Below are 20,919 nucleotides of genomic sequence, written 5' to 3' on the forward strand. Positions count from 1 at the left end.
CACTTCAATTTGTGTTGATACTAAACGTGTTGAACTTGTATCTTAAACATATATATTGTTTTTTTAAAATGCATATAATTATAATTTTGTCATTTTAACATTAAATTACCCGTCCATCGGACGGGTATAAAACTAGTTATTATATGGTTTTTGTTGTCAATATCAATGTTTTTATAACCGGACCGGACACCGAACCGGACAGCCTACCGGTTCACCGGTTCAACCGGTCGAATCGGTCGGACCGGTCGAATCGGTCGGACCGGCCGAACAAATTTGGTCAAAAAATGACGGGTCAAGCTTAAAAAATGATTTTTCAAAAAAAAATATTTTTTTTTCATACAAAACGGGTTCAACCGGTCCGGTTTTCCGGTCCGAGGTCGACCCGGTTCGAACCGGCCGGTTCTCTGACTGCCGAGCGAACTGGGTGAACCCGACCGGTCGGTGGACCGAATCCCGGTTGAACCGGTTCGACCGGCCGGTCCGGTCCGGTCTCAACAACATTGGTCAATATATATCAATGGGAACTGAATTGTATTCTTAAGTCCTCTGTACCCTTCCCAGCCAACTGACCTCATCATCATTCTCATCATAAGGTGAGACAATCTCTCGCCCACTCTCTTTTTGAATCTCCCAAAAACAATAACCTAATTTACCAAAAAATGTTATGTTGTAGTTTTTGTTTTGTTTTGAATTTTTTTTTGTTGGTCAAATCATTTCATATGTAAGTTAACCTTAAATTTTGATGAACGATGCCTAATTTGGGTTTCCAGGTGATTTTTTCGATTTGTGTTTCTTGTTGATTAATTATAAAAGATACAACTTTCACTGGTGGGGGTTTTAGTTGGCAAAGAATTCTCATGTGGACCCTTGATATATGATAGTGACTTTGAATTCATTTCAATTGGTTTCCAATTATCACACGGATTTCAAACACATCAATGGCCTCTTCATCGTCTTCTCACTCCCCACTTGCCTCTTCTTCTCGATCATGTAAATATGACGTATTTCTTAGTTTTAGAGGAGAAGATACCCGCAAAAAATTTGTGGATCATCTATGTTCGTCTCTTGAGCAACACTTGGTCCATGTTTACAAGGACAACAAAGCGCTTCTCCAAGGGGAATCCATCAGTGAATCCTTATTTGAGGCTATTGAAGAATCACAAATTGCTATAATAACATTCTCCAAAAACTATGCTGGTTCTTCATGGTGTTTAGAAGAACTTGCACATATTATGAAATGTAAGGACAAGAGAGAGCTAACTATTATACCAATATTTTATGATGTGGAACCCACAGACGTGAGAAATCAGAAAGGGGAATTTGGAGAAGCGCTTGCCAAACAAGAGGCGAAGAATGTCACCAAAGCTGAAAAATGGAGAAAAGCACTTGTTGATGTGAGTAACATCACTGGATGGGAGCCCAAGATCGTTGTTGACGGGTAATGTTTTTGTTATGAAGTCTTTGCATATTGTTTCTTACACTCCATGTATATAATTTATATTTTACAAGTTTTCTCATATATTTAATACATTCGTAATGTATGTGTAAAATGGTGGCTGGTTCTTTGTCTAAGCTTAGAAGTGACTCCTCAAAAAAATAGGTCAAACTTAAGTTCATGTAATTTCAAGCTTATGTATAAATCTCCAACTCGGATTTGGCTAGACTCCATTGTGAGACAAGCCAAAGTGGTGCGCAAGCTGTGCTCGTAACTCTTAAAGCTATGATGGCCATGGCTTCAACATGTTCTACATTTGAAATCTCATTAATGAGCGTGTCAGTCTAAATTTCACTAAAAAAAGATACTCCATCCGTCTCTCTACAAGTGTTATGGTTTGAAAAAACACATAATTTAAGAAAGTTTCAATGATTGCACTTTTTTATTAACAAATGACTATAATGTCATTGATATATATAAAAAGACAAACTTTAAGAAAGTTTGAATGATTGCGTTTTTAAGGGTAAATTATGAAATTAATTAATAAAGTTTGAAAGTAAACATTTGTAATGGGACAAACTAAAAAGAAAATATGGACACTTTAAAGAGACGGATGGAGTACTATTTTTATAATATATTGTGTGCTTGTATAGTATTTGAAAGGTTATCCATATAGATGGATTGGTTTGGTCACTTTATTGGATTGGTGGATTTGTCAGTTTTTTATTTACATGGCTTAGTATGGCTCTTCCTCATTTAAGTTAAAAAACTCAAATTTATTTGTAAATCATTCTTTTCAGTTTATTGATTAGATAATTATCCTCCTCATATATGGTTTTCCGATATGCAGGCATGAATCACAATTCATTAAAATAATTGTTGAAACAATTTTGGATAGATTGTTCACGTTTATTTCATGTGTTGATGAAGATCTTGTTGGAATGAGGGCTCGCATTCAAGCATTGGAATCACTATTAGACATTGATTCAGACGGTGTGCGCATGATTGGGATATGGGGGTTGGGGGTAGTGGTATGACTACTCTTGCGACTTCAACTTTTATGAATCTCTCTCAACATTATCAAGGTTATTGCATTGTTGAGAATGTTAGAGAAAACAAGCAAAGATGGTTTAACTAAACTTCAAGAGAATGTTTTATCATCTATTTTCAAAAAAGAAGTGAAAGTAGACAGTGTCGTGGAAGGAAGATACATGATGAAAAGAATGTTATGGCGTAGAAAAGTGTTGTTACTTCTTGATGATGTCGATACAATTGGTCAACTAGAGGCCCTGGCTGGAAACCGTAATTGGTTTGGTAGCGGGAGTAGAATATTAATCACAACTAGAGATGAACATTTGCTAAGAGCCCACAAGGTAATCCATGTCTACCATGTCACATTATTATCAAAGGATGAGGCTATCCAGCTCCTTAAAAGACATGCTTATAATGAAGAAGAACCTTTAGAAGATTATGGCACACTTTCATTAGATGTGGTTTCTTATGCTTCTGGGCTCCCATTGGCGCTTAAAGTTTTAGGTTCCTTTCTATATGACAAAAATAAGAATGAGTGGATAAGTGCCTTGGAAAGGTTAAAAGACGCCCCAAATTTGGAGGTCATGGATATACTCAAAATTAGTTATGATGGACTTGAAACTGACCAGAAAGAGTTATTTTTGGATATTGCGTGTTTCTGGAGATTTCGAGCTCAAGATGATACAATGGAGATACTTGAAGCTTGTGGTTATCACCCAAAAATAGGGATAAAAGTGTTGAGGCAAAAAACTCTTTTAACTGTTGTGGATGGTAGATTTGACATGCATGATCTAGTTCAAGAAATGGGACACTACATTGTTAGAGGGGAACATCCTAAGGATCCTAAAAAACATAGCAGAGTTTGGAAAAATGAAGAAATCGAAGAAATGTGTTTCCAGGAAGAAGCAATGGTAAGTATTAAGCTTTTAAAATATACATATTAATTTTCATGCGTAGTGATATCTTGCATCTTACCTTTGCATTGTTTCTTTCCTTCTTTATTGCAGGAAAACAACAAGATTGAAGCCATAAGATATTATTGTAAACCTGGTCTTTCATCACAATTTTTTGAGATTGTTTTAAACATGAAGAAGCTTAGGTGGCTTATCGTGTCATTGTCTGATGAAGAACATCATGGAGCGCCTACTTATCTTTCAAATGAGTTGTTGTATATGAAATGGAGCGGGTTTAACTCAAAAAGTCCATTTCCTGATAGTTTCCAACCAACAAAGCTTGTTGTTCTAAAATTGTCATGTAGCAAGCAAAACGATCTTTGGAATGGTTGCAAGGTATATTCATCTGATTTAAAATATAGAGGTAACTGTCATTTTCACACTTAAGGTTTGATCGACTACGCAACAAAAATCATGTTATTTTCATCATTTTCATTAACTCTATTTTGGCCGTTGTCAGGGATAAACATAAACAGGTCATTTTGTTTTTCTTTTAATTTATCATATCTTTTTACTTTAAAATATATTAGTGGACTCTAGACAATACTTACAAGTTAAACTTATCTACCTATATTATTAGAACAAAATCAGTTTTTCTCGTGTCATTCAACTAGAGTAGCCAACTAGATGCTAACTAATACTATTTTTATTTTTTTAGAATTACTAACAAAGTTACAAACATAACTTTAAATGTTGTATTAAATGAGGTTTTTAAATATTTATGAATTATAATATATTATTTATCATTATTTATAGCTTATGAATCCATAAGGTATTTTATTATGAATATTATTAAATTTATTGTATTTTTTTAACCACCCGTGTATTACATGGACTATATGATATATGCTTATAACTACTTAACAAAATAATATTAGAGTTTGTATATGAATTAGTTTTGTGCAAACAAACAATCAGTAATTGCACCTTGACTTAATCTCATGCCCACTGTAGACTCCTTTTTTTAATTAGTTTTAGTCATCTTGAGAGTTGAGACAAAGAATTTAATTAATTAATTAAAAGACGTTATATACCAAGGCAATCAAAGTTATGCAATTAATTTGTCTATTTTCCCAGTATAGGAAATAAGTTATTTTATGAATTATACGATTTATCACAAAGTCTTATATATTGACTTTTTTATCCTTTATAGCGTCTACCAAAGCTGAAAGTGCTTAAACTCAGTAAAATGGGGTTACTCAACACACCAGATTTTAATGGACTCCCAAGTCTTCAAAAGTTTAAACTCAAGGGGTGTTATAACTTACAAGAGATTCACCCATCATTTGGAAATCATTAAAATCTTGAATACTTAAGTATATCAGATCGATTGTCCAAAGCTTCGAATGTTCCCAACAATTGTCCACATGGAAAACCTCAAGACTCTAAAAATAAGTGATTGCAATTTGAAAGATGGAGAAATCCCTTATGGTATTGGTGAGTTATCCAACTTTCAAGAGCTAGATCTAAGTCGTAATAAATTTTCACGGTTAGATTTCAGCATCTCGCAACTTAGTCATCTCAAAGTCCTCCATTTGCAGTGGTGCAGAAAGCTTATTGAATTGCCTGAGCTCCCATCAAGTTAAGTTATTCTTAATGTGGATTATTACTTGTCCCTTAAAACCATTGGAGATTGTCACATAAATTGTAAATGCTTATGTCTAGTCTCACTTATGGGATTTGATAATATCGTAAATGGTGGTCGGAGATTACTCCAATCAATGCTTGAGGTATGTTTCTCACTTTCTGAATATCAATTAATTAAGCGTTAGACACACACTCACATAGAGCGAGTGAGAATATTATTGGTAACTAGAATGTAATTAACTTGTGTTAATGAATTATAGGGAAATGCTATTGAAAATGGATCGATGCTTCTCCTACATCAAGGCGTCGAGATTGCAAACGGTTTTACACCACATCTACTTAAAGGGAGTAGATATACATTGCAACTTCCAGAGACGAGCTGGTGTGATGACTTTTCTGGTTTCTTAATGTGTGCAGTTTCCAGAGATACCTTCATTAGACGCTCTTTAGTGATGACTGTGAAGCAAGTTTCAAGCTATACGGATTCCGAAGATGACGCTTCTTGGGAGGAGAGTGATATTGATTTGACATGGGTGTGGTATGTTTCATTTGGTTCATTGAAACACACTGTTTGGTGGGATCAAATTAAAACATGCAAATATCTTGAGTTTAACATTGAAGATGGTAACCCCTACTATCGTGGTATTGGAGTTACTCATACCCAAGAAAAGTGGAAGTGGTCTAACAGAAACATCAACAAGTTGTTCTACTAAATATACACCTAACATCCAGATTATCCACGATTCAACATATGTTTTAAAGATCTCTGCAAAAGATTTTGTTGCAAAGAGGTATTCTTAGAGCATCACCAATAATGCATTTTTAGAGGTTGTTTTTGGGTGTTTGTCTACGTCACTAGTTGTTATCTATTGCAAGTGTAGTTTTTATGATGCATTTTTAAGATATGTATTTCCACAAAAACAAGTGTTTTTGCATGTGGTGGGGTCTGATGTCGAAATGGGCATCGAATAAAAATATTGTGTAAAAAGTGGTTGTGATGTGGCAAAATTTTTTGATGTTTTTAAGATTTCTTATAGGGTGTTTTTTTAGTGTTTTTAAATAATGGTGTTTTTATGACGTGTGATGGTCGGGTAAAAGTCATATATATTATTATATTATTTTTTACTCTCAGTTTAATTATTATATGAACTTTGGTACCTCAAGCGTGTTTATGTATTTCAGGATACTTGACGTTAAGGACGCTTATCGGGATGAATTGCGGGCTTGGAACGAAGATATAGAAGACTCATGATGATTGACACGCTTTCCTATGCAAAATAAAATAAGAAAATAAAGTTGGTGTGTCAGATACCCTTTAGCGCGGCGCTAAGGGGTCCTGATGGTGAGTTAGAGATACTCTAAGATCATCAGAAAAATGAGTCTTTAGAGCGGCTCTAAAGACACACTCCCTAGATTTTAGCGCCACGCTAACATCCCTCCTGACGGGAAAATTACTCTAACATTGATAAAATCAGTTTTGAGCCCCTATTTCGACCTATCCTTCATTCCATCAACCAAGTACAAGCTCTAAGACGATGTTCCATCATCCCGAAGCCTCCGGTTCGTCCGTTCATCGCATGCTTTCGTACTCTCATCATATAAGCGAATCATTTGTGATGCCGATGTCAGGCTAAACCACTGTATTCACTTTAGGCTAGGGTTTTGTGTAAACTAACTTTGATTAGATTCTATGTTTTGAATGAGTATAAGCTTGATTGAATGTCTTTAATCTTGTTTTACATTATGAATTGATTGTTTAAACAGTTTATGATTTTGATTATCAAACTTTGCATCACTTATTAGGTTGTGTTCATCACATGTAGGGTTTGCACTTATGTCATTGAACCAATAATCGATAGTCATTGCTTATAACTGATTTTCATACATTAAACTGTTAATTGAGTAAACCGGAGTTTAGTTGTGTCAACAATTCGGTTAGGGTATCGTTTGTCATCACAACCCAACTATTAGGTTTTGTAACTACTGCGCAATTAATCTTATGAATCTGTGATTACTCGGTCATCACATTACTTGAACCTGAAGTTAATCGTTTTCTCATAATTGTTTACAGTTCGCTTAAAGTAATCGTGTTTTATTAAATCATCTTTTATAAATTGCTTGACATAATTTGTCCATCTTAATATAATAATTATTAACTATGAACTTTACTTGCACTTTCCACTTATTCCATGTGAAAACGACCTTACTTACTCGTACTAGCCCATTCTAATGTAGATGTTGTGATAATATAAAAAGTATATATAAAACTTAAATACCTATAACTAGTACGGGTAAGTATTTAAAACATAAACACGCTTGAAGTACCAAAGTTCACATAATAATTAAATTAAAAATAAATAAATAATATAATAATATACATGACTTTTACCCAACCATCAACATGACAGATATTTTTGATGTTTTTAAATAATGCATGTTTTTTGAAATCCTTATTACTATGAATGCTCTTAAAGCATGACACCTGATCACCTGCCAATTCTTTCTCTTTCTTGAGCAGATTATATAAGTCAAAGATGCAATCAAAAGTCACGTAAGCAATGGGTGACTTGATTTTTCGCACCTTGTAAATTTTGGCATTAATTTAGGTACTGATTATCAACAATTATATATGAATAATATAAAATAAAATTACAAATTAATAAGAAAAAATTACTAACAACAATTATTTATTTATTAACTGCTAACGGGAAGCAATGCCATGGACATTGAAAGTCAATACTACGATGCCGCTGACCAAAACTCAGTGGGCAATAGATATAACATCTTGATGGCTTTCTTGTGGATGGTCAACATTGAAAGTCAATACTTTGATGTCAATTTACTGCTGAAAGAAATTGGTAAATGGATTAAATACTAGAAAAGCCAATGCATTGATGATAATGTATGTTGTGTATTCGATCGGAAATTGTCTGCATTTGAGTATCAAAGCAAACAACAAAAAAAGAAAGAATGAAAAGGAAAGCTCAAATTGAGGACGTTTTGAAAACGACTTTCTTGTGTTTAGGTCACTGCACTTCCCAAACTGGAGAGTCTCGTTGCCCCTGCCAATCTAGCCAGACTATGTTGTTTTAACCGGGTCCATGCTGGCTTCAGAGTGTGGCTTGGGTGTTCCCCTGGAAACCATATTGTTGACTGCTACTTGACAGTCGTTGTGTCGCCACAAGAGCAAAACTCTCTTGCGTAACACACAGTGGGACGAAAACAAGATATGCTCGGGATTCGAACCGACAACATTGTACAAAGTTTAGCTCAAATCCTTTATTGTCTGAATCCACCAAAAATGACACAATTGAGGTTGAACTCTCATTGGTGTTGTGGACTTGTGGTACGTTTTTACTAAGCCAATAAGATTTGATGGACAGCAAGACAGGTGCTTAATAAAGGGTGGGCCAGCTTCTGTGTGGGGGTATGCTACCTGTATTGTTTTTTTAGGCCTACAAGGATTGGTGATTGGTGAATATCTTTTTGTTACGTAGGCCAAGAGCAAGCCCATCGGGTTATGTTTGGTAAGTGATATTGTTTAGTTTGCTAATTTCTTAAGGATGTAGCTAGGAAATACATCACATAAAAAATATTTGACTTAGCAATCGTTTTTATTAGTTTTCTTAACGGAAATATTATTGGTTTGTGAAGAACGAAACTTGATGAAAGGATATATTGTTTTTATATGATATCATAACCTTTGACTTAGCAATCGTTTTACATAAATTCAGAAATCCAAAAAGGCATAACAAATATACATGTGTTATATTATTTGAAACTACGTCTATTCAAGTTTTGTTGAATTCATCACTTTAATTTGACACTAGTCTTAATATAATATTTTAGATCAGGAAAAAAAAACTTTGGAAAGAGACTAATGCACCAGTGTTTAACCCGCTTAAAAGAGATCATTCTAGTATTTGTGATCAGTTATGAATACCCAAATAGCGTTTCTTATTGACTCACAACATTGTGCGTACACTATGACACTATGTTAAGAATGCATGTAGTGCCTCCTATAAACTTAAAAGAAAATAATGGCATATATTTTGATTGTGATAATACGCTGTTTCATAAATAATTCTAATGAAGTTTGTAAAATGGGAACTTGCATTAGAAATCACATTATAATCAGAATTGAAGAAATCTTAGGTAATGAGTTGTTGTTTCATGTGGACTAAAAGTCGAAAACGTGTTCACATTCGATTTCACAAGGGCATGCAAATATATTGAGTTCAACAATAAATAAAATGGAAACTTTAGTCAAATGATCATAAAATCAGTAGGTTGTTAGAAAAGCTTCTTAACATTTCAAAGGAACCACCAATAGGATTCGCACGTCCGTCATGGAAATTGGGATAACTCGAATGTCACCATCTCAAAGCAATTACGTATTTACAACCCTTCTTTATCAACTAAATTATTTCCGTGTTATTAGGCTTCTGGTGTGGTGGTCAGAGGGTTTCTCTCAAGACCCACCGTAGTGGGCGTTTTGCCGCTTCCAGAACGCCCCAAAGCAAAGTGGTACACCGCCATCTGAGACACTTTGGATCCTTTTTTTTATGTTGGGCGTTTTGTGTAAAGCGCCGGTGAGGGGAGAAAGTTGGTCAACATAACCATTGGCCAACGGCTATCTATAAAGAAATATCAATTTTTTTCTATATATAGCTAATGTTCAAAACCACACAAAATCGGCTGGTATCGGTTAGCTTCACTACGATACCGTATTAAACCCAAAAATTAAATTAGTAAACACTCATAATACTCGTATAGCTTATAATACAAAGAAATAACATATTTAAAACAACGTTTATTTCGTCTTCGACATTGCCCGGGGGGATCAACATGATTGAATTGGGTCAGTTTCGGTTACGTTCGTTACGATACCAGAACTAATACAAGAAAATTATATGTTTAATGCAAAAAATAATAATAATCAGATAATTTGGAAGAGGGGAGAGCAATATGTCTCCTTTATATAACTCATTCCAGCTTGATCGGTAATTAACACCAATCTTCTCTAAACCTACACGGCTACACTTACTATACCGATCCCAAACACAAATATGGTATCTCCATCGTATTTTTTACTTATGTTCTTATGTATGTTTTTTATATATATAGTATTGGAATTTATATTTAAAGTAGTTCGGTTACTATATAAAGTAATACAATTAATACTTCAAAAGATTTCACCAATCTCAAAAAAGAATGAAGTTCCAGTAAAATCGCTCCGCACCTGCCTCTTCTTCTCGAACGTGTAAATATGATGTTTTCCTTAGTTTTAGAGGAAAAGACACGCGCAAGACCTTTGTAGATCATTTCTACTCAACTCTTGTAGATAGGCAAATCCACACTTACAAGGACGACAAAACACTTCCTCGGGGTGAATCCATCAGCCCATCTCTCTTCAAGGCTATTGAGGAATCACGAATTGCTATTATAATATTCTCTAAAAACTATGTCACGTCTTTATGGTGTTTGGAAGAACTCGCATATATAATGAAATGTAGAGATGAGAGGGGGCTTATTGTTATGCCGATATTTTATGATGTCAATCCCTTCGAAATGGTGAACCTAAAAGGGGATATCAGAAAAGCATTTGCCAAAAAAGAGATGAAGAATACTAATAAAGTCGAATCGTGGAAAAAAACACTTGTTGATGCAAGTATGATTGCTGGATGGGATCCGAAAAACATTGCCAACGGGTATTATTCTTTATTTTCTTTTAAGTCTCTTTGGGTTTTTAACAGCTTAATTGTATAAAGCAAGAAAGGGGAAAATTAACAACATCAAAATTACATCACCAAAATCGATTTCATAATCACTCTACAAAGCATATTCTCGCTTTGGAAAACCTACTAGAGAAATATGAAAAGGAATAGTTAACTATTTCACCAATAATAAAGAGACTAGACTTCAATCCCGAGCCAAACATGCTGTCGCTCATGTATCTCCAAGAACCCACCAAGTGGTTATAATAATAGCTTCCAACACCCATATTTCTTTTAAACTCATCGTTATCCATCCAAAACAAAAATCCTCTTGCTAAGGTTTTCAAAAGTCGTTAGGCGAACCCTAGACGCCGATGAGCGATGAGCAGTTGGATATACTGGAAGTACTCATGGAGTACTTGGGGAGAACTTAGACATGACAAATATAAAGAAAATTAATTGTTGGATATTATATATATATATATATATATATATATATATATAAAATATCATAAGTTTATCTATAACAAAATAAGTAAATATCAATATAAATAAGAGAAATATAATTTTATACAGAATTATTCTAACAATCGTTAGTCATTAATAAAAAAAATTATATTCGTTTTTTAATGCTATAGAAATATGAATTATGTTTTTTTTTAAATCAAAATCGTGCAAGTTGACCGAATATATCTGATTTTGGTTGAGGTTGACAACATTTAATCGATTCTTATTAACTAACAAAGTTAAAGAAATTCGCATGTCGGCACTGTACCTTATTGCGATTGCTCGGCCTTCTAGACGTACTTTTACAATATTGTCATTGGCACATTAAAAGTAGAAAAAGTCGCCACTAACAAGTTCGCAACCACCCATGAATCGATTTTATCACCTTAACTCAAGGAAGATCCCGATGCTTAATGAACTTTCCAAATTCTTTATCCCCAGCCATTCTTTATCTTTTGAAGTCTCTTCGTATGCTATTAGTGTGCTTTTACAGCTGTACTACTTTACCATATAAGTTTTTGATGATATGTAATACAATCATTTGCACCTTGTATTTGTAAATCTTGGCTTGCTCAAATTAATAGAACTTAGACGGGAACTCAGCTTGTTTTAAAGTTTCTAATAAAACTCAAACACGACTTGACTAAGTGAGCTTGGATTGGGCTAAATAATCTTGGATCGTGAAGCTACGAAGTTGAGCTCGCTCATTATCTGGAAACCCTTAATCCACGTGTTAGTCAAAATCTCATTTAAAAAAAAAGTGCTACTATTTATATTAAATTTACATTTATGAATTACTTATATATTTATTATATATGTTATTCTGTTTAGGCATTGTTTCATGCTTTTCCTAAGAGCATTCTCAGCCCGTTTTCTATAATTATATAAGTGGGTTTTGTAAATTATATGATACGGTTGTGATTAAGGAGAGAGAAAATGTTATGTAGAAAAGTTAAATTTGTGGTTCTACTAACACCGTATATATTTTTAATATTTTCTAAAAGTGGTTGTGAGTGAAGGAAAGTGAAATGATAATCATAAAGGTATAAAAATATTATTTAAAAGAGTGATTTTTAGTGTAATTATATGAATATGATAGTGTAATTAGCTCGAAAAGTTGTATATATTACTATGCATTCATCTCTTGATTTGTATCTATTACTTGATACTTACGAGTCAAAGATTACAAGTCTAATGATCATAACACCTGTTTTTTTATTTGTAACTCATCAAGGCCGTTTTTGGGATTGTGAATACTTAATTATCAATATGTATCCCATTTTTAGGCATGAATCAAAAGCCAGTATAGAAATCGTTGATGCAATTGTGGATAGATTGCCCCCCCTTAAATTCAGATGTTGATGACAATCTTGTTGGGATGTAGACCCGCTTGCAAGATTTAAAATCACGATTAGAAATTGGATCACCCGGTGTGCGCATGGTTGGGATATGGGGGGTTGGAGGAAGTGGTAAGACTACTCTTGCATCTTCTCTTTACATGGAAAACTCTTGTTATTTTGAAGGCCACAGGAATCAAGTAAATATGGTTTGAAAAAGTTGCAAGAAAATGTTTTATCGGCTTTTCTCAAAACAAAAGTAGAAGTGCACAGTATTGTAGAAGGAAAACACAAAATAAAAAAATTGTTTTGTTGTAGAAATGTGTTAATAGTTCTTGATGATGTAAATGATGTCGACCAACTAGAGGCATTAGCTGGATCACATAAATGGTTTGGTTCTGGAAGTCGAATAATAATTACAAGTAGAGATGAACATTTGCTAAGGACCCATAAGGTAGATGAGGTTTGTCCTATTAGACTATTATCACGTGATGAGGCCATCCAACTCTTTAATATACATGCATTTAATGAAAAAGACTATGTAGAAGATTATGAAACACTTTCATTACGTGTGGTTTCTTATGCTGCCGGGCTCCCATTAGCACTTAAAGTTTTTGGATCTTTTATATACGGAAAAAAAAGGGACGAGTGGATAAGTGCCCTGGACAAGTTAAAAGATATCCCAGATCTCAAGGTCATGGATATACTCAAAGTTAGTTATGATGGACTCGAAACTTATCAGAAGAAGTTATTCTTGGATATTGCGTGTTTCTTCAGGGGAGAGAGAAAATGTAAGGCAATGAAGATACTTGAATCTTGTGATTTTCACCCAGAAATTGGTATAGAGGTGCTGAGGCAAAAAGCTCTCATAACTATTGTGGATGGTGGGTTTGATATGCATGATCTAATTCAAGAAATGGGACATTACATTGTTAGAGGAGAACACCCGAAGAATCCTGAAAAACACAGTAGAGTCTGGAACGTGAAGAAATTATTAGCATGTGTTATGGGGATGCAACGATGGTAAGGGATAACCGTATTAAATTTTCAAAATATGCATTATATATGGACTCAATGATAATGATCATGTATATTGGTTTCATTGCAGGAAAATGATATTATTGAAGCGATAGAATATGATGGTTATTCTTGTGATCATGACCAGTCGGCACGATTCTGTAAGATCGTTTCAAACATGAAGAAACTAAGGTGGCTTAACGTGGGGATGAGTGATGGCAAGTATGGAGGGCCTAGTTTTCTTTCAAATGAGTTGCAATATATTAAATGGCAAGGGTATCCTAGTAGTTCATTCCCAGAAAGTTTCCAACCAATGAAGCTTGTTGTTTTAAAATTACAAGGGAGCATGCAAAAAGAAGTTTGGAAGGGTTGCACGGTAATTCATATGATTACTCATCTAAACTAGAATGTAGGAATTAATATTGTTTGTTTCTGGGTAAATTACAAATATCCAAATTAATATAAGTGCCCATAGAAGATGTATATATCTTGGCATGAATTATGTGGTCTATCTTCATACTAATTGCATAATCTCTGATATTAACTTGTATATACTTTAGTACCTACCACATTTGAAAGTGCTTCAACTCCGTCATATGAAGAAGCTTCTAAGCACACCAGATTTTCATGGACTCCCGTGTCTTCAAAAGTTGGCACTCTTTTGCTGTTATGAGTTAGAAGAGATTCACTCGTCACTTGGAATACATACAAGTCTTGAATACTTAAAAGTATCAGATTGCCCCAAGCTTAGAATGTTTCCAGCAATTGGCCATATGGAAAACCTTAAGAAACTAAAAATAGAGGCTTGTTGTTTGGAAGATGGAGAAGTCCCCTCTGGTATTGGTGCATTATCAAACTTAAAAGAACTAAATTTAAGCTGGAATGATTTTTCAAAATTAAATTTCAACCTCTCGCAACTTACTTGGCTTAAAGTCCTCAACTTAATGGGTTGTAAAAAGCTTCTTGAGTTGCCCGAGCTCCCATCCAACTTAGCTATTCTCTTAGCTGACGGTTGCAACTCACTTACAACCGTTGGAGACTCTCACAAAAATTGTAAATGGTTGTGTCAAGTGTCACTTAGGGGAGGGGGCATCATAAATGATGGCGGAAGTTTACTCCAATCCATGCTTGAGGTATGCATACTCTCTTTTATCTATTTTCACATATCATTTAATTAAGCTTCATAGATATATAATGAACTCATGTTATATAAATAGGGAAATGCTATTGAAAATTGCCCTGTGCTTCTCCGACTTCCAGGCGTTGAGGTTGCAAAGGGGTTTACACCTCCCTTACTCAGTGGGAGTAGATGTAGATTGCAACTTCCAGAGAATTGGCAGACTAACTTTTGTGGTTTCTTAATGAGTGCTATTTTCACTCATAAGTTGTACGGGAGTGATTGTGTATGGATTAGTATGAACGAGGAGACGAGTGGTATGGATTCTCAAGATGACGTGGTGTGGGAGGAGAGCGCTCGTGATAAGTATAGAAGTACATGGGTGTGGTATGTTTCATTTGGTTCATTGAGACACACAACATGGTGGGCTCAAACACACAAAACTCTTGTGCTTAACATTGAAAAATCAAGATGTAGCGGTTTTGGCGTTAGAGTTATCTACAAGAAAAGTAGAATTGGTCTATTGGAAACATCAGTAGACTCTTCTTCGAGTTATACGGCTAAGTTCAATATAGAAGATGACTCTAAGTCTGCTTTAACGATCTCCTTAACTGCTTATGCTCAGGGTTTATATTAAAGTTGAATTTATAAATTAATCAATACCATGAATGTTTTTTCCACAATTTACTTCTCTTTAAACCAACTTGGAAGTTGGAACAAATGTAGTAGCGGGGTGTATATTGGGCTTCAATTATAAAAGCCCAAAACGATGTTTTGCTCCGGTCTAGTTGTAAGGGTTCAGATTTCAGAAATATAGCTGGACAATACGAAATTCGTCTTGAATACGTACAAAACGATATTTTAAATATTTTATATGCTAGTTCTTCGATAATTTTAAAAGTTTCAAATTTTGGGTTTTGAATATTATATTAACTAGTGGGTTAACCCATATGTTGCGCCGGGACTCCGCGTTTGTATTAGATTGAAATCTAAGGTCATATCCAAAATGTAAGTTTATTAAAGTTTTCAGACTGTATAGTAAATGTATTTTAGTTCAGGACAATAATGTAAATTGGATTAAAGTTCTGGGGCTTAGTTGACACATTTTAAAACTCCCACAAAACAAAATTGAAAAATCGAAACTCCAAAAAATCAAATCCGCGTTCAACGAATCGCGGGCCAACTAGCTTTCCACCATATATAACACTTGAATTTCTTGTTTTATTGCTTTGTGTAAAAAAAAGTAAAAAAAAAAAAAGAAAATTAACTTAGTGGATGTCACTTGTTGGTCTACCCATGTACACTAAGATCATGTGTAGTGGATTGAGCCTTATTTTGAGTGTTATGTGACATGTGACGATGCGTTAGCAAATAAACTTTTTGACTAAAAAGGGTGTAGTGGATAAAAACCCTCCAAATCATTACCTCATCATTATTATTTTTTCCTTTTTTATATAAAATAATCCAAATAACATTTTATTAAATAAAATAAACAAGTTTTGCATCAATATTGAAAAACAACTAGAAATTGCCCGGCTTCGTCGTCTTCGTATTCTTCGCCGTTTTCGTCTTCGTCGAGCTCGTCTTCACTTTCCTCGTCTCCATCGTCATCCACGCTTGATTCATTTTGACCTGCGCCTCGAATTGGCCAAACCGACCAAATATGTGGAACTAAATCACTCGTAAGCGCATTATGTATTTCATGTGAACGCATTTGATAAGCATTTTGCACCCTCACCCCATAGTTGCTTGAGGTTGTTATTGTTGGACATTCTTTGGTATATAATGTTGACACATTGTTCTCCCGTCGTCTTCTAAAATCATGTTATGTAATATGATACATGTATACATGACATCTCTCTTTTTTTTCCAATGTCCATGCATGGCACAAAATTTTTCACGTAATGCCAACGTTGGCGAAGAACCCTGAAACACCTCTTGATGTCCTTTCGCGAAAACTCTTGTACTTTCTTAAAATAGTTTCTCTTTTCATCAACGGGTCTCTAAACGTTTTGATAATAATAGAATATTCCGGATATATCTCATCTTTCAAATAGTATCCGTGTGGGTAAAAGTTATTGTTAGCCCAAAACAATGTGACTGGTGCGGTAGCGGAGATGCAATCTTCTAACATGGGCGACGCTTCCAAAACGTTTATGTCATTGTTAAACAGGTTTCTGAAAAAGTAGGGTGACCAAACCCAAAGGTCGTATGATGCGACCGCTTGAAGACTTGGTACTTTATGGTCATCACGTGTATATTGACCTCGCCATAGTTATCCCACTTCCAATGCATGCAATCTATACTCTCGATCATGTCGGGTAAACCATTTTCCCTTTCATGCACCGAGTAAATCCGTTGTAGGACTTGTCAAGTGGGCCTTCTAAGATAACGTTCACCGTATAGTTGTATTATGCCTATATTAGAATTATTAAATAAAAATATTTTTAATAAACACATGAAGACTAAAAACAAAGAATGATAGAGAAAAGTGTATAATATCCTGACTTAAGAGTGAGGGTTGAATGATATTGGGGAAAATGATATGACGCAGACTTGACAAGTCACAAGAAGAATGATATTAAGGGGTGGATGTCCTTTGGCCTAATGTTAATGTCAACAACATGTAGGTAATTGTAAATTATTGTTATTTTTATTATTATTATTATTATTATTATTATTATTATTACCTACATAATTTTGTATTATAAAATTAATTTTTTTCAGCAGGTGTTGTCCGTCTACATATAACTAGTATTTTACCCGTCCGGTGGACGGGAACATTAATGCAGGAATGTGACATTAACAGTCTTAATATGTTCCTAGATAGCCCCTTTGACCCGTATCTGTGAAATCGAATGACCCGCAACAACTGTTTAGAACAGTCAGTCTTGTTAAAGTGACCTAAAGCCGATTTGTAGGCATACAACCTTACAAACTGTTACATATAAAAGATTTAACATTTTTGTAATAGCAACTACCACGACAAAAAGAATTCACCAAGTCAACAAAACCGACTTGACCATTGTCTAGACTTAAATATTGATTTGATACTCAGCTTTGAACTATCGATCTTGCCACCGATGTTACAACAATAACCCACACAATGATTGTAAATGTAGGTAGACTGCATCAATACCAAATTTTCGCTCCCTGCAACCAAAAAATCAAATGTTGTGATCAAATAGATTATGCAGCCATATTGAATTAGGGAATAGCAATAAGCCAATAATTTCTACACTTTGATTAAGATTCAGATTCTATAACATACAACTAAATATGAAACTTGAGTAACAAAGTAAATTCCCCACAGCGTGTACTTTTTAATTAGTATTCGCAGACCTGTTTTAACCCATTATCTATTTAAAGAGAATGTTTATGCTAAAAATGAAATAAGAGTTGCCTCATTTGACCCATTGTCTACTTAAAACTTATAAAGAAAAAGTATTTTGGGGCAACGGGCAACCTGAGGAAGCCCATTATGATGCACAAAAATTGACACGTTTTGACCCAATATCCAACTCGATTGCCGATCTCGTTTTACCACCTCTACTTATCATAACCAAGTAGGAAAGTATTTATGGCTGACCTCTCATCAGGATGTCTCACGATGATTCTAAGATTAATCAAGTTTACTGAAATCAATTTCATCATCAACTGTGTTTGCATCTTCTGTTCGGTTTCATCATAATCGGTTCGATTATACAACATATCATTATATCTAATACTACAAAGTTCTAATTTTACCCTTTAGTAAATACTTAATAGATTTGGGCATGTAGTTACTAAATTAAATAACTTACCAAAAAATGATAGAATGTAAGCCACAAAGAATGTTTGAAAATAATAGCTTTTTAGTTTATAAAATATGTTGGAATATACGATTGAAATTAGAAATTAAAGTTCCATTCAATTTGTTTAATTTATAAATGAAATTGTGGTGCATACTTAATTCCAAACCTTCCAAGGGTGTTTATTTAAGGTCTCAATAGCTGAACAAAATAGTTACTAAACTAAGCAAAATCAATCGGTTTCCAAAACATCTTAAATGAAAATTATGGTTTTGGTTGAGACTCCAAACTAAACCAACCTATGCACATTGTAATCGATAAAGGAAATAAAGTACCTAAAATTGCTTACCAAGGCAACATAGTAACTCATGAAATATATTTAAAAAATCAGAACTATAAAGGAACTCAATTTGAACTGAACCAAGTTGAGACATCTTTAAAACGACCCATTTAGACCCCATCCAAGTTGACACCTTTTTAAGACGACTAATTTATACCCGAACTAATTATACTTGAAACTCTTTTTGACCGTTTTTGACCAGGCGGCCAGATCCCATCCTGACCAGAACTCGCTCGACCTGCCGAGTTTGCGGGGCTTACTTTTAGGCGGTAGGCCAAAGGGACTAGGCTTTGGAGCCCAATCATGATTCAGTTTCAACTTTTGTGCATCCACAAAAAACTATATGCATGAATATATCACAAAAGTCAACTACTCATTTATTGACTGTGTTAATGTTTTACCTGGGCTTTGAGCTTGATTTCCTGGTCACCTCAACAACATAAATGCTAATGCCGTAGGCTACCGCCGATGTAGCTAGATCCGTAATGTATAGTGAAGACAACAAAAGCTTTAAAGTCTCCGTTGTTGTAATGTTGACTTTTAAATGTGCACCGGGTATTGGTCTCACATCGACAGCTAGCACCACCAAATTATTCGAAAGCCATCTAACACAAATCAATAGATGGTATTTATTTACAAAAAAAAAATAGAACAATTTTTATAAGTCAATAACAAATACAAATGTCTAACTATGTAGAGTTGAAATATGAATAAAATTCTTATACCATAGAAAACATACATGACATAGCAAAGACCAGTCATAAATCTCAAATTTACAGCCATTTAATAATATACATAAATCTTTTTTTTTTTTTTTGTATTTAAGAAAAATTAAAACTTTATAGCCTTACGTTTTCTTGGCATGTCTCTTAAGGATGACAACCATTTACTCTTTTCTTTCACTCGACCCTAGATCAACCACAAAAGCTGTCAAACTAAAAAAAAATTGTTTTTTTTCCATGCAAAATTTAAAAATTTAGTGATCGGATTCAAAAAAACGTTGATGTTAATACCTACGGAGTGATCCAACATGCATAGATTTTCTCCTTAAGTCATTTTGAAGTTCTCTTAAAGACTTTAAAGCTTCTTCACATTCTTTACCCTTGCACTCGTTTTCTTGTTTCATGGTGCCCTCTTTCTTTATCTGCTGATCACACTCGACATCATTTTCCTTCTCATCACATGTAGTTAGAATTTAGTTCAAATAAATACCTTTGCTTCCTTTAGCATCCGGGGGGGGGGGGGGGGGGGGGGCTTAAATCCAAACCAATAAATTAAGAAACACATACCAGTGGCAAAAGGTCTGTTCATCGTCACCGTCACCAAACCATAATTCAGAACAAACTGTCTGATCTCGCACCATGGATCCTTGAAGAAGCTTCGCTGGCTATCCAAATTGCATAAAAAATGGCGTTACTTAATTATAGATAAACGACCAATTCTACATTTATACTATAACAGCAAATGAACTAAAACAAATATACATGCAAATTGCATAAGAAATCGCGTAGATAGACATTAACTTGAAAAAATCTGGGGATCAAATATTTAAAACAGATTGTAAACAAATTAAAAAGTTTATCAACATAACAATCATAACTAACTAATTATATCAAGCTTCCATATGACGAAATCAAACACCTTATCAATTAAAATCAAATATCAAGCTATGTAGAAATTGAATAGAGAATTTGAGATGAAACCTCATGTATCTTACTTGATCCGTCCAGTGAAGAAAGAGGGGGTGGATTGGCGTTGTGGCTCTATTCTTCGAAAGTGGTTCTCCAATCGAATCCAAACTCCACTGATTAGATTTCCGATAGTGAGCACGAGATGTCAATTCAACATGATATTGCTAAATTATAGTTAAAATCAAAGTGAAGATGACCAAAATTATATATATAAGCCTAGAAGACGTGGGGAGAGAAAGAAGGGGCAAGAGCTTATGAAAGACGGTAACCGCAAAACTGTCAATTAAGCACGGTCAGGATTAACTCACATAAAATTTCTATAATATATAATATTGTCCACCACCTATCTTCCATTATTTAGTCGGTAATCGGATGAAACCCACTGATTGAAATAC

General features: G+C 34.4%; 1 protein-coding gene and 2 pseudogenes across 2 annotated transcripts; 2 read left to right on the forward strand and 1 right to left on the reverse strand.

Annotated features, from left to right (window-relative positions):
* The first annotated feature begins 532 nt into the window (after window positions 1-532).
* Window positions 533-5,808, forward strand: LOC143598212 (disease resistance protein Roq1-like; annotated as a pseudogene).
* A 4,467-nt stretch (window positions 5,809-10,275) lies between these two features.
* LOC143598213 (disease resistance protein Roq1-like) lies at window positions 10,276-15,339 on the forward strand (annotated as a pseudogene).
* A 2,336-nt stretch (window positions 15,340-17,675) lies between these two features.
* LOC143598218 (uncharacterized) lies at window positions 17,676-20,137 on the reverse strand. 2 transcript variants are annotated; one of them, XM_077076494.1, is made up of 5 exons: window positions 20,123-20,137; window positions 19,847-20,004; window positions 19,685-19,742; window positions 19,235-19,438; window positions 17,676-17,855 (listed from the first exon to the last, which is right to left on the reverse strand). In XM_077076494.1, the coding sequence occupies exons 3-5, from the start codon at window positions 19,717-19,719 to the stop codon at window positions 17,789-17,791; spliced, it is 306 nt and encodes a 101-aa protein (XP_076932609.1). In that variant the 5' UTR covers window positions 19,720-19,742; window positions 19,847-20,004; window positions 20,123-20,137; the 3' UTR covers window positions 17,676-17,788. The 2 variants fall into 2 exon arrangements, with proteins under 2 accessions (XP_076932609.1, XP_076932608.1); XM_077076493.1 differs by lacking the exon at window positions 20,123-20,137 and having other exon boundaries at window positions 19,685-19,760; window positions 19,847-20,044.
* Window positions 20,138-20,919: the final 782 nt, after the last annotated feature.

Source organism: Bidens hawaiensis, unplaced genomic scaffold (genome assembly GCF_021521415.1).
Source record: "Bidens hawaiensis isolate Kalapana, Puna unplaced genomic scaffold, B.hawaiensis_p1.1 tig00049807_1, whole genome shotgun sequence".
Lineage (NCBI taxonomy): Eukaryota > Viridiplantae > Streptophyta > Magnoliopsida > Asterales > Asteraceae > Bidens > Bidens hawaiensis.

Bases quoted from the DNA above. Each gene is read 5' to 3' on its own strand.
- LOC143598218 (XM_077076494.1), bottom strand. From the start codon at position 19,719: ATGGTTGTCATCCTTAAGAGACATGCCAAGAAAAC. The intron at 19,439-19,684 runs GTAAGGCTATAA...GATTTGTGTTAG, and splicing joins AAGAGACATGCCAAGAAAAC to ATGGCTTTCGAATAATTTGG. The intron at 17,856-19,234 runs GTAAAACATTAA...TTTTGGTTGCAG, and splicing joins AAATCAAGCTCAAAGCCCAG to GGAGCGAAAATTTGGTATTG.